General features: G+C 40.0%; 1 protein-coding gene across 1 annotated transcript in view; it reads right to left on the bottom strand.

Moving 5' to 3' along the window:
* Window positions 1–10,416: 10,416 nt before the first annotated feature.
* Window positions 10,417–12,500, bottom strand: part of LOC143021378 (uncharacterized) — a 3,110-nt gene continuing 1,026 nt past the window's right edge. Inside the window, exon 2 of the mRNA XM_076178814.1 lies at window positions 10,417–12,500. This exon is cut by the window's right edge and continues 617 nt beyond it. Coding sequence (XP_076034929.1) covers window positions 10,734–12,500 — 1,767 coding nt within the window. The 3' untranslated portion in view covers window positions 10,417–10,733.

Genomic DNA, 12,500 nt, shown 5'->3' with positions numbered 1-12,500 from the left:
ACGAGACCAACTCGTGGCCTAAAGCCATGGTGCATATGCATATGCAGATATAGATATATGAGTACACATGCACAAATAATGTACACACACACGCCCATGTTACAGAGGGAAAGGTGTACCCCTTTTGTCCGCCAAAAAATTCAACCGGTCTTGGCAACCTGCCCGTCAAACAACCTAGTGCAAGTAGGGGGGGACCTTGGGTGTGAACCCATTGTGGTCTAGGACAGGTCAGGTCTAGGGCTGGGGCTGGTCCCAAGCCTTCTCTAATCCTGCTCCGCCTGGAACCACCACCGACAGGTTATGTAATCTATGTGTAAAAGAACTATTTGCAAGCTATAACGCGAAACCTTAGGGTCAGTTTTTGTACTAATAATATGCAATGATGTGAGAGAGAGGGATAGGGAAAGGAGAGAGAGGAAGAGAGAAGGGGAGGAAAGGGGAAGGAAGGGGAGAGAAGGAGAGGGAAGGAGGGAGAGAGAGGGAGAGGAAGGGAGAGAGAGAAAGAGAGAGAGGGAGAGAGAGGGAGAGAGAGGGAGAGGAAGGGAGACAGACAGACAGACACACTAACAGACACACATAGAAGGACAGATTGACAGACATACAGACATATACAGACAGACAGACAGACAGACAGACAGACAGACAGACAGACAGACAGACAGACAGACAGACAGACAGACAGACAGACAGACAGACAGGCAGACAGATAGACGCACTGGCATAGACGCACACAGACAGACAGACAGACAGACAGACAGACAGACAGACAGACAGACAGACAGAAAACCAGATAGATAGAGGGAGACATAATTACTATATCCTTGGCAAGGGTTGATTAACCCCTACATGAAAAGGTGTCTGAAAGTCGTCTCATATTGTGGCCGTAGGCCAGTTACAGTTCGTCTATTCCTGGTTAATCTTGCACTGGGATACAGGCTAATACAAAATTATATGTATTTTACTCAGATAATGACATAGGCACACAAAATTAATAAACATTGAAGGCATGTGACCCTGAAACTCAAATTTTAGTGGAGCAAGTCGGTCGGGCCCAAGGCCACAGCTTGGAAGGTTATTGAGGATGTGTGAAAAATATACTTCATCGAGAGAATTCATAGTCTAGTTTTCCTTTGCTAACTTCATCTTTTCTATAAAGTATTTACTCAGCAAAAAATTGATGTATTTGTAAAACGAAACTATAGGGGATAAGGTCAGTAAATGTATCCACGATGGTATGAAATGTGTAAATTTTAGATAAGATCAAGGATATGCAGAGAGTGGACACACATGACCTGCAGTATTAGAGAACTACACTAGCGTGCTTGTTCTTAAAACTTTCCGAGATGATGTGCTCTAAAATATATATTTTGGCCATCACCAGACATCTGCATTTAGCTGAGAGAAACTCCTTCAATAACCGTTATCTTAAATCCATCTCAAGTTGTTCGGGAATGGGATCGTCTTAGTGTAGTTGCCGCGATATTTCATTACTCTGAGGGAAACCCATTCACTACTCGAAACACTGATCCTGTCAGTGGTCACCTTCATGATTTTGTTCGGATGAAGTCATACTATTTCATTCATCTTGAAACCCTTCGTTCACTCTGAGCCAAGACATGAAGGAACAGAGTCGTTTACAGTTACAAATATCTTCTTTCATTGTTATACACCCAAATAACAAAACATCTCTAATTACCCCTCATATCTAATTCCTGGTATTTCCAGTCGTGAAAAATTATACTTAGGTTGGTGATTAGACGAAGGATGATTCATTTCTTAGTCATTCTATTGTATTTAGATTCCCAAATTGTTTTGATCTTTTTATACATCTGGTAATGTTTAGCAATTGTTGAGAAGTTCACTGTTATGCATCAAATGAAATTTTAGTTTTGACTCCAGTTTCTATTCTTATGATAAAAATGCTAGACGCAATTAATTTTTGCCAATGTAGACAATATATAATCTCCCAGTATAAATCAGCAAACCACAATCGCAATCACAAATATGTGTGATCACATTTAGACTTTAAAAATGCAAAATTCTATTTGTGGTGGAAACTACTACTTAATTACCTTTTCTTGGTTGATCTATTCTAAATCATGCCTTTCTGGAAGGCTGAAAACCGCGATTATGACCTTCACAGTACAAGGTCCTGCCCAAGCAAAATAAGATAGTCCGGCGTTAACCAGTTCAAACCAGTTCAAGATCTGTGAAAGCCTCATCGTGGTTAAGAGCTTGAGATAGATTGAAACCCGCCACTGCGTGGTATTGCTCTTAGGCAGCGTTTCCCAACCTGTGGTGCTAGCGAAGATATGCACACGAAAATCACATGGATATATGTATCATTAATTACCCAGTTTTGCATATTTGACTTTTTTCCATGCTATCTTATTTTTCTAGGGTGTTCTTATTTCTTCTACAAACAGTATTGTCAATTTGTTTCAGTTCTAAGGAATCAAGAAAATAAATCATCAGGCAGTACACTTCACTTTCTTTTATCCTTCTAATAACAAGATGGGGGTGCTGGACTGCTTAGACATGACAACAGGGGGTGCTATGGTCGGAAAAGTTTGGGGAACGCTGCTGTAAAGTAAACAAGATTTCTATTGTCAGCGTTATCTTAACGAAATCAGAAATGTTTGCTTTCTTCTTTGGCACGAAAACTAGACTCTTACCTCGTTTATAGAGCTCAGACTTCAACAATAGTGATAGAGAGTTTCGTCGAGTGGTATGAAAATCTCACTAGATCAAATATTGGACAAAGCGTGAGTTTCTCGATGTGACTGGTGGGAGAAATAATTTACCTTAGCCCTGAAGGTTAGCGGAGACAGGAGGGATATAAATCTCTACAACTAATTTTTTATTCTAAGTAGAAAATTGTCTTCAAAAAGACTATCCATACTTTGACATAATAATAACGATTAAACTTGACACAACTACTTTTGTTGAAATACTGTCTACCTGGAGACAATGGGGATGGATCGGGTGTCTGCCAACGAGTTGTGAGGGATGACTCCAAAACAGGAGGAGGGTTATTATAGCTACGCATTTGTGGAACATTTATTGACTTTAATGTGGAGTTTGTGATTGAGCCGGTAAATCACCGAACCGCTAACTCAGGTTTCAATGTTTAGCAGTTCACTTTGGGAACATAACAGCAACGTCTCATCTCTCCTCATTTATGGTTCTTTAATAACTAAGAAGAAGAAAAGAGAGAGAGAGAGAGAGAGAGAGAGAGAGAGAGAGAGAGAGAGAGAGAGAGAGAGAGAGAGAGAGAGAGAGAGAGAGAGAGAGAGAGAGAGAGAGAGAGAGAAATGAGAAGAACGAGATAAATATTATGAGAGAAATTATTGACTTTCAGTTCAAGAATAAGCTTAACTTCTACCTCTGTATTTGGTATCACGTGTCGAATATCATCTTGTTTTGTTACCGGAGACCTTCAAATATAGATTCACTTTTTCAACACTGAATCATTTTATATAACATAGTTTTCAACACTGAATCATTTTATATAACATAGTCAAGAGGAAAATAAGTTCGAATGTTATGTAAAGTACATGAAAGATTAAAGAAATTACATTTTAATCTTCAATCATTATGTGGATTTTCCGCTAGCTCTCCCAAAATTTAACTATCTTTCTTTGGATTTTTTTCTTTTACATTTGAGCGTTTACTCTATCAGCTACCCAAAAATTCATACATTTTGTACTTGAAACTATTTGTCATCTTCGTATATATATACATGTTATAGTATTTTTCATTCGTCATTCATTCAAAAAATTTCTGTCACTTTGGCCAAAACCATGATATTTAAAAATTAAAGTCACTATTAGTGTAATACCTTTTCTTTATTCCAAATAAAGTATACAGTATAATGCGTCATCTCGATTATGTAATGGTTTTCTAATGCCAGTAGATAATATGATACAATATCGTTCTTTATCATCCCTCGTTAGGATCTTCCTCATTATATCACCATCATCCTTAGGTTCTTCACACATCTCCTGGGCATAACTCTAGTTCTCTTGCACAGATGCTATTAGCTCATTCTTACAATTCTTAGTCTCACGTTTTGGCTTTTCCAAACTTTTATTTGACATCAAAACTCGATATGAAGTAGTTTCAATTTTGTACTTGAGTTTCCACATTTGTATATATTTTTATCATCTATGGCTTTCTCATCTTCATTGGTCGTTTTTATTATCAACATATTGTTTGTTATTTCCTTTAGTTTATTCATATATGACTGTTACCTTATTGGTTTCAATTTATCTATCTTCTCAATCAATTGATTGTGTATTACTTGTTTGAGGTTTTCAAACTTAGAATCTAACGTATCATTCAGATCTAGCTGCCATTCATTAAATCCATCATGTCTTATAAGCTCAATAGTCTTTAATTTTAGTGCCTTTCTGGCACTTTCATTGGAACATTGTTAATGTCTAGCATATTCTAATTTGTTCGATATTTCTGAATGTTCTATTTTGCAATGGTTTGATCGTCAGCGACTAAACTGGCTTCCCAACTGGGTTTTCACCAGTGAGGAGAGTTTGCTGGACGTACATATGGGGAAAAATCCAAGGGGCAGAAATCTTTACGAGTCAATGGGTCAATTTTTTTTCTTATATATATTTTTTTTTTTATATTTTTGTATTTCTATATATATATACATTTTTTTTTCTTTTTTTTTTTACTTCAGCTCCCAGTAGTAGGCGTTATGCTTGTCAGTGGTCCCAGCATGTTCCTCCATCTGGCTCTGTCATGGAAGTTCCCCTTCCTCCCTCAGAGTTTCGATGTTGGGCAAGTCATGTCTGGTGAGGGCTTCTTCAACATTTTCTTTCCATCTCTCTCTCGGTCTTCCTCTTGACCTTCTTCCGTCCGACATCCACTCCCAGCATCCCCTTGCAATTCTTTCTTCCTCCATTGACTCCAATGACTCCATTGACTCCAATGGGCCAATGTGGGTCGCTAATGAGTGACGTCATGGGTCACTAATCCACGTATTTGCCGTGCAGGGCATCACTGCAGGACCTGGAGACGGGAAGTCCTGGAGGCTGAGGGATGCCTTAGTGTTGTGGCTTTCCATACTCCACCTCCATTTTACATCTACTCTCCTTTTTGCCTCCTTTATCTTTTGTTTTGATCTCTCTTCTTTTTTCTTTGTACCTCTCATGTGTTTCTCTCTTCCTTATTTGCAACCAGTCCCTCAATACTCGCCTCTTCTCTTCTACTACCTTCTTCACTTCATCATACCACCACTCACCCTTCCTTCTATTCCTTTCGTCCTTCTTGTTCCACATACCATCTTTGCACACATTGGCACTTCCTCCTTGAAATATCCTCATTCCTCTTCCACTTCTGCCTCTAATCTGTCCTTCATCACTTCCCACATTTTTCTCAGCCTCTCCCGGTACTCATTCATGCTCCTTTTCATTCTCATTTAAACAGTTTACTCTAAACATCTCCACCTTCTACCATTTCTCTCTCTCTCTCTACCTATCAATCATCCATTCTCAACTTACCTTCCACCAAAAAATGATCTGATATTCCTCCACTCTATCCCCTATGAACGTGGACACCCAAAACTCTTTTTAATTTTTACTCTTTTCCTGGACACCACTACATAGCAAATTAATGCCTCATCAACCTCCCTCCCATCCACCACCTTTTCCCATGCGTACTTACGTTTCACTTATTTCCTAAACACTGTGTTAACAATCATCAATTTTTTCTAAATACATATACACCATTAACTTCTCCACTATGATTTTTACCCTGCACTCCAAATTTCCAAACCATTCCGTCTATTTGGTCATCCCCTACCCTAGGCCACTACAAAACAAAGAAAACGGAACTTACGAGAATCTAAAAAAAAACGTAAATAATAGGGGTAACTATAATATTCTTCACGCCATGTCACCCATACTCGTCGATCGATTCTGTCAAGACTAGTTCGGAGTCGGAATAAGATAAGATAAGATAACTTTATTTGGCATTGAATCAATATACTTGAAGTGCAGATAATGAAAAGAACACATAGTTTGAAATAGCAATTACAAATGCCGAGGATAACACAAAAAAACATGTAAGCTTATTTCCATTGTGGTCCTCAAAGGGTGCCTTCACAGAGGCTTGCTAATAAATAGATAAATAAATAAATAAATGAATAAATAAAAATAAGTAAAATAAATAGAAATAAGTAAAAATAGATAATTAAATAAATAATAATAAAAAAGGGGGAAGAAGGGGGCAGGGGTTAGCGTTAGTATGATTGTGAAGACATGTGTCCCTTCGCATATATTCTTGATTAATGTAAGGGTTTTTTCCCGCTTACAAGGGTGGGAGTCAAAGTCAAAGGCATAGGTCCACTCCCACCCATTTCATCCCACACATTCCACTCCCATTCACCACCACTCCCATTCACCACCACTCCCTCCCTCTTTTCTTGGCTCCTGGATGACAGGTCATCCCTGCATCTCGTCCACGGCCCTGGGTCAGAAGCAATGCAGCAAGACACAACACATCCACAGCAAGGCCGTATCATTTAATCGGTGACACCCCTCTCAGGCCCTATATACAGAAAAAGACTGATAGAAATCTCTTTGGGCTGCGTCAAAATATCATTCACACATACTCCCCCCCTCCCCCTCCCACTCTCTTCCATGCATCACAGCATCATCCATACACAACCATTGTCCACTCACCCCTATCTTTTGTCTTCTCCTTTCCTTCCTCAATAGACATTCCCCTCTTTCCCAGTGCTCCTTTTACCTCATCCATCCATCTCATCCTTGGTCGCCCCCTCATATTCACTCCTTCCACCTCTGCCTTCCACACTTCTTTTACAAGCCTTTCTTCACTTATTCTTTCCAATTGTCTCAACCATTCCAATACTCTGTCATCAACCCTATCTCTCAATTCCCTTTCCTTCTCACCTCCTCATTTCTCACTTTATCCAGCCTAGTAACCCCTACCATACTTCTCAGACATTTCATCTCACACACATTTAAACTCTTCCTCTCTTATGTTCCATGTTTCTGCCCCATACAGTGCTGTTGGCACAATCACTCCTCCATACAATCTCCTATTAGCATCCATTCCCAAATTTCTATTTCCCATTACACTTTTTAATCCCCCAAGGGATTTAATTGCTTCTTTCAATCTACATTTTACCTCCACCTCCACTCCTCACTTTCCCGCCACATTCTCACCCAAGTATCTAAAAGTATTCATTTCCTCCAGTCTCTCTTTAATACTCACTTCTTATTTGCTGCTATCCTCTTCCCTTGTACATCTCATCACTTTACTTTTACCCACATTTATCTTCAACTTCCTTCTTTCACGCACCTTCCCATACTCTGTCACAAACTTCTTTAATCTCTCCTCTGACTGTCGGGTAGGTAGGTCATTGGTGGTTCTTGAATTCAAACCTGGGTCTGTGTAGTGCAAAGCAAAATCTTTAGCTTACTCCTTCCAAAGGGTCATGATATGCAATTAGACCCCACGTTAGCCAGAGCAGGAATAGGTTTAAGACGAAGAGCACATGTTGCTAAACTTATCTTGAAACATTTGCTTTCAGACTATGTGGAATGGCTTACTGATTGACAGTTTTAAGATCACTACTATGGACACCCGAACCTGACCCATAATGTATCAAACTTATACAAATATGTATCATTGCTGTTGTATTAATGATGCAGTCTTGTTTTTTAAAATCCTTTTATCAGGACAAAACGAATGTACTTTAGAACACTTTATATACTCAATAGCGAAAGATATATTCGTAGATACACCGGGCTTGGATCAGATGGAGTTTCCGCGGTCATACTCGTATCTTTGTGAAAAAGTAGACTTGCTTTGGGCGTATCCTTTCATGTCCTCCGCTCCTACTCTGCGTAAAAGCGTAAGTGCTGAGTCTGGTCGGTCATGTCTATACAAATTAATTATCGACATGTACCGCGTTGGATAGTTACACCTATTATCATGAACTAATGTACGAGTTATTAGTAAAGTAAACATAGTAGTAAACGTTGACGCCCTTAAAGTAATCTATGAAGGTAAACATGTAGGAATAAAACAAAACCAACAAAATAATTAATGAAAGGAACGATGAAAGGATGATGAAATAGATGAGAGAGAGAGAGAGAGAGACAGAGAGAGAGAGAGAGAGGGGGGGAGGAAGGGAGGGGGAGGCAGGGAGGGGGAGGCAATATTAAGGAAAAGAAAAACAAGACTGCACGGGAAATTCGACGCTACGGAGCGTATTAGTATAATGAAAATGGTAGATTCCATCAAGACAAAAGGATTACCTTTTATCAACCCTCTCTATGGAAGCTCGCGTGCACACACACACACACACACACACACACACACACACACACACACACACACACACACACACACACACACACACACACACACACACACACACACACACACACACACACACGCACACACACACAATATGGCGCAGTGGTGGAGTTCCCAGGCGCCATTACGGCGGTCCGGGTTCGAATCCCGCCCAGGGCTGAAACAATTTCAGTATCGCTGCGCTGCGAGTCGTTACTCCAACTTTCGTGGGCGGGGAGTTGGGTGTGTGTGTGCGTGTAAGGTCACAGCATTATCCATAGATCGGTCATATATGAGCTCTAAGCTCTCTTCCGGGAGGGAAATAGCTGTCGATCACGGGTCCAACACGTGATTCAAGACAATGGTGAATCACACACACAGACACAGACACACATACACACGCTATGTATTGCGATGGTAAACCTGACAAGAGACACGTTTATATCGAGGTCAGATGCAGAGGATTAAATAAATGAGTAAAATGTCTGATAAGCGAGTAGAGATATAGATAGATAATCAGAGATAAAAAGAATGAAATCAATATAAATTGATGAACGAAAATATTGCGTGATGAAATGAATAAACGGGGAAATAGAATTTTATATAAATAAGTAAATATATAACTATCCAAATAAATCAACAAATGAGTGCTAGATAGGTAAACCAGTTAATGTGTAGGTTTTAATAAAAAGACATTACGGTACATTGCTGAACTATCTTATTATGTTAGATCATCAAATTATATGACACCATTTGCCATGCTGTGTACGCATTTTTCATCAGAAATCGTAAACAAAGTAGATCTCAGTACATCGTGGAAGTCGTTCATGACTGCTACTACTACAGGGCATGATAGATAAGGTGGAGGAGAGGGGGGAGGGGAAGGAGGATTTTAGTGTAGAAAAAAAGAAGAATGAAATGGATGGAAGTTGAAGTTATGATGATAGGTGTGGGACAGACCCACTTGCTGTTTTTTTTTTTATTTATTTATTTTATTTTTTTTTTTTATTGTTGAGTGTTAATGTTTGCCTTGACGCGGAGCTTTGTAGGTACTTGCAGTTTCGGTCTGTCTTCTTCTTTCTTGAGTTTTTTGTTTGTTTGATGTTTGTTGGTCATTTAATTCTAGTTAGTTTGTTAGTTTTTTTTCTATAATATTACACATAGGAGTAGTTCAAGAGCTCAACCGTGAGAATGTCCTTGTTGCATATATATCCAGCAAGAAGCCATAGAATAGCTAAACTAGATTTCCTCATTTATTCTAAATTCTTTGAGTTTAAAAGTTATACTCGTATATTTTGGATGCGTTATGGAATAGCTAAACTAGATTTTCCCATTTATTCTAAATCCTTTAAATTTACATGCAAATTGCTCATAGCCATGATATTTATGTCATTAATCTAACCATATGAGTGTATAATGTTACATCTGTGTATCCTCATTTCTTGAAGAAATATATTAAGAGGTAAGAAAGGATGGAAATAAATATCAAATTAATATAAAATGCCAGTAGCAAAACTTGCAAGAATCATTCGAAACGTTTTATTATGTTTTTTTTTTATCTCCAGATTTGAGGTTTCAATAGTATTCAGAACATGAAAGGGTACAAGGCGAACGTATTCTTGCATGGTACACAAACCATAAACAATAAATTAGGAAGTCATTTTAAACAATTGGAGGAGGCTCCCTTAAATACAGCCGTAGAAATTTTATGTGAAATTTTACGATTTAGCTAAACTTAAATGAGTTATGCTCTTTTCTTCTTGTGACCATCTTGCTAATGATCAGAATGTTTCTGGCTTGAGTTCCCATTGTCCATTGCATTCATTTGTTTGGATAGATAGACACTTAGATGAAAAGAGAGAAAGAGAGCGAGGGAAACAGGTAGATAGAGAGAGGTAAAGAAACGGGGAATGTGGAAGATATAGACAGAAAGATCGAGAGATAGGTAGGTAGATAAATAGGCATATAAGTAGATAGATGGATAGGCAGATAGAGAAAGAGGGAAGGAGAGAGAGAGGGAGCGAGGGAGAGAGAGGGAGGGAGAGGGAGGAAGGGAGGGAGGGAGAGAGAGAGAGAGGGAGGGAGGGAGGGAGAGAGGGAATGAGTGAGTGAGAGAGAGAATCAGATGTCGTGATATAATTGTGAAGACAAAATAACTTCAAAGTCATATAGCAGTTTAGTTAATAGACATAGTGAATGTATATCAACTACTTTGATTTAATCATTGCACTACTAAGCGAGAGAGTGAAAATAATAACCTGATGTAAATATTCAAAATTATTTAATGTTTATATGAATGTACATCACCTGAATATTGAGATATTACGCATTATTCATAATACAAACTATTCACACGTGCGAAGGAAGTATAGCTTCAAGTACCTCTAATTCAGACCCACATTCTCGAGGACTCCAAATTCTTGGTTCTTGACGTAGTACTTGGAAGCTTCCTGGCAGGAAAGAGCCGCGTACTCGTCCACGCAAGCCAGCTTCCTCTGGTCGAACAAGGTTCCTTCACCACACATGAAGCTGTATTTGTAGGTCTCGACGCGGCCGTCAGTCAAGGCAGAAGGATTGCACACATGGAAGACGCGGCAGCCATTGCTCTGGTCTGCGTAGTAGCCATAGGGACGGTCGCCACATTCAAACGAGGTGTCAATACTGCCTAAACGGTAGCTTGCTCCATCAGGAAGGTTGAGGGGCTCAAAACCTCCCAAGGACCTGAAACTTTGGTCCCTGGTAGTCTCTTGTTGAGACTGCTGGTACTCGTTGCGTCTAGAGTAGGCACGTTGGTTTTGTCTCTGAAGAGCAGCCTGGAATCTACCGTTTTCCTGATCAAAGGAGCTACCTTCTGTTTGACCCTCATTAGGGAAATTGCCTCTTCGACTGCTCTCTTGGTAACGATCCTGTTGGTCCTTCGATTGGTATCGCCTGTTGTCGTAAGTCTGCCTTTGATGACCATCAGTATTCTTTAATTGATACTGGTTTTCACTGTCATACTGGTATTGACTTCTCTGGATATTCTCTCGATTTCCTTGCCTGCTCCTCTGACTCAGCGCTTCTTGGTTATTCTGCTGGAATCGCTCCTCCTGGTTGCTTTGCTGGAATCGGCCTTCCTGGCTACTTTGCTGGAATCGGCCTTCCTGGCTATTTTCCTGGAATCGGCCTTCCTGGCTATTTTCCTGGAATTGGCCCGCCTGGCTGCTTTCCTGGAATCGGCCCTCCTGGTTGCTTTGCTGGAATCGACTTTCCTGGTTACCCTGATGATACCTACCATCTTGTTGAACTCGACCTTCCTGGTTGTATTGGAACTGATTTTCTTGCATGTTCTGATGCGAGTGACTGTCTTCATTGTTCTGTTGGAGTCGGCTATCCACAATCCTCTCTTGGAATCGGTTGCTCTGAGAATTCTCTTGGAACTGGCTGTTGCGAGTGTTCTGCTGGAACCGGCTACCTTGAGTCCTCTCTTGGAACCGGTTGTCCTGAGTGTTCTCTTGGAACCGGCTAGCCTGAGTGTTGTGTTGGAAACGACTGCCCTGGGTCCTCTCTTGATATTGGTTCAACTCGCTGTCTTGCTGGAATCGGTTTTCACGAGTATTTTGTTGTCCCTCCTGTTTGTATTGCTTTCCAGTATAATTTTGTTCATATTGACTCTCACGATCATCTTGGTATCGGGTCTTCTGATCATTTTGGTACTGGCTTTCCACATTTTCCTGTTGGTAACTACCACCCCTATTCCTATTCTGGAACCTGTCTTCTTCGTTATTATAGCGGTATCGATTTTTCTGATCGTCCTCTTGATTCTGGTTGACCTGACTATGTTGCTGGAATTTATTTTTGTGGGTGGTTTCCTTGAATCGGTTTGCCTGGCTGTTCTGTTGTGACCTGTTTTCAACAGTTGCATCTTGGTACCTAGTCTGATCATATTCCTGGTATCGACTTTCTTGGTTCCCTTGTTGGAATCGCCTGGTACTCTGGTCATACCGACGGTCTTGCTGTCTTTGTTGGAACTCGGCCTCTTTGTTATCGTGTTGATAACCAGTTTCCTGGTAATTTTGTTGAAAATGGCCTCCCTGGTTTCTCTGCTGATAGCTATTATCTTCGTTTTGTCGGTATCTGTTCTCTTGGTATCGATTTCCCTGAGTGATCTG

This window comes from Oratosquilla oratoria, chromosome 42 (assembly GCF_046742065.1).
Source record: "Oratosquilla oratoria isolate Oo_2021 chromosome 42, ASM4674206v1, whole genome shotgun sequence".
Taxonomy (NCBI): Eukaryota; Metazoa; Arthropoda; class Malacostraca; order Stomatopoda; family Squillidae; genus Oratosquilla; species Oratosquilla oratoria.
This window is presented reverse-complemented; position numbering and strand designations above follow the sequence as displayed.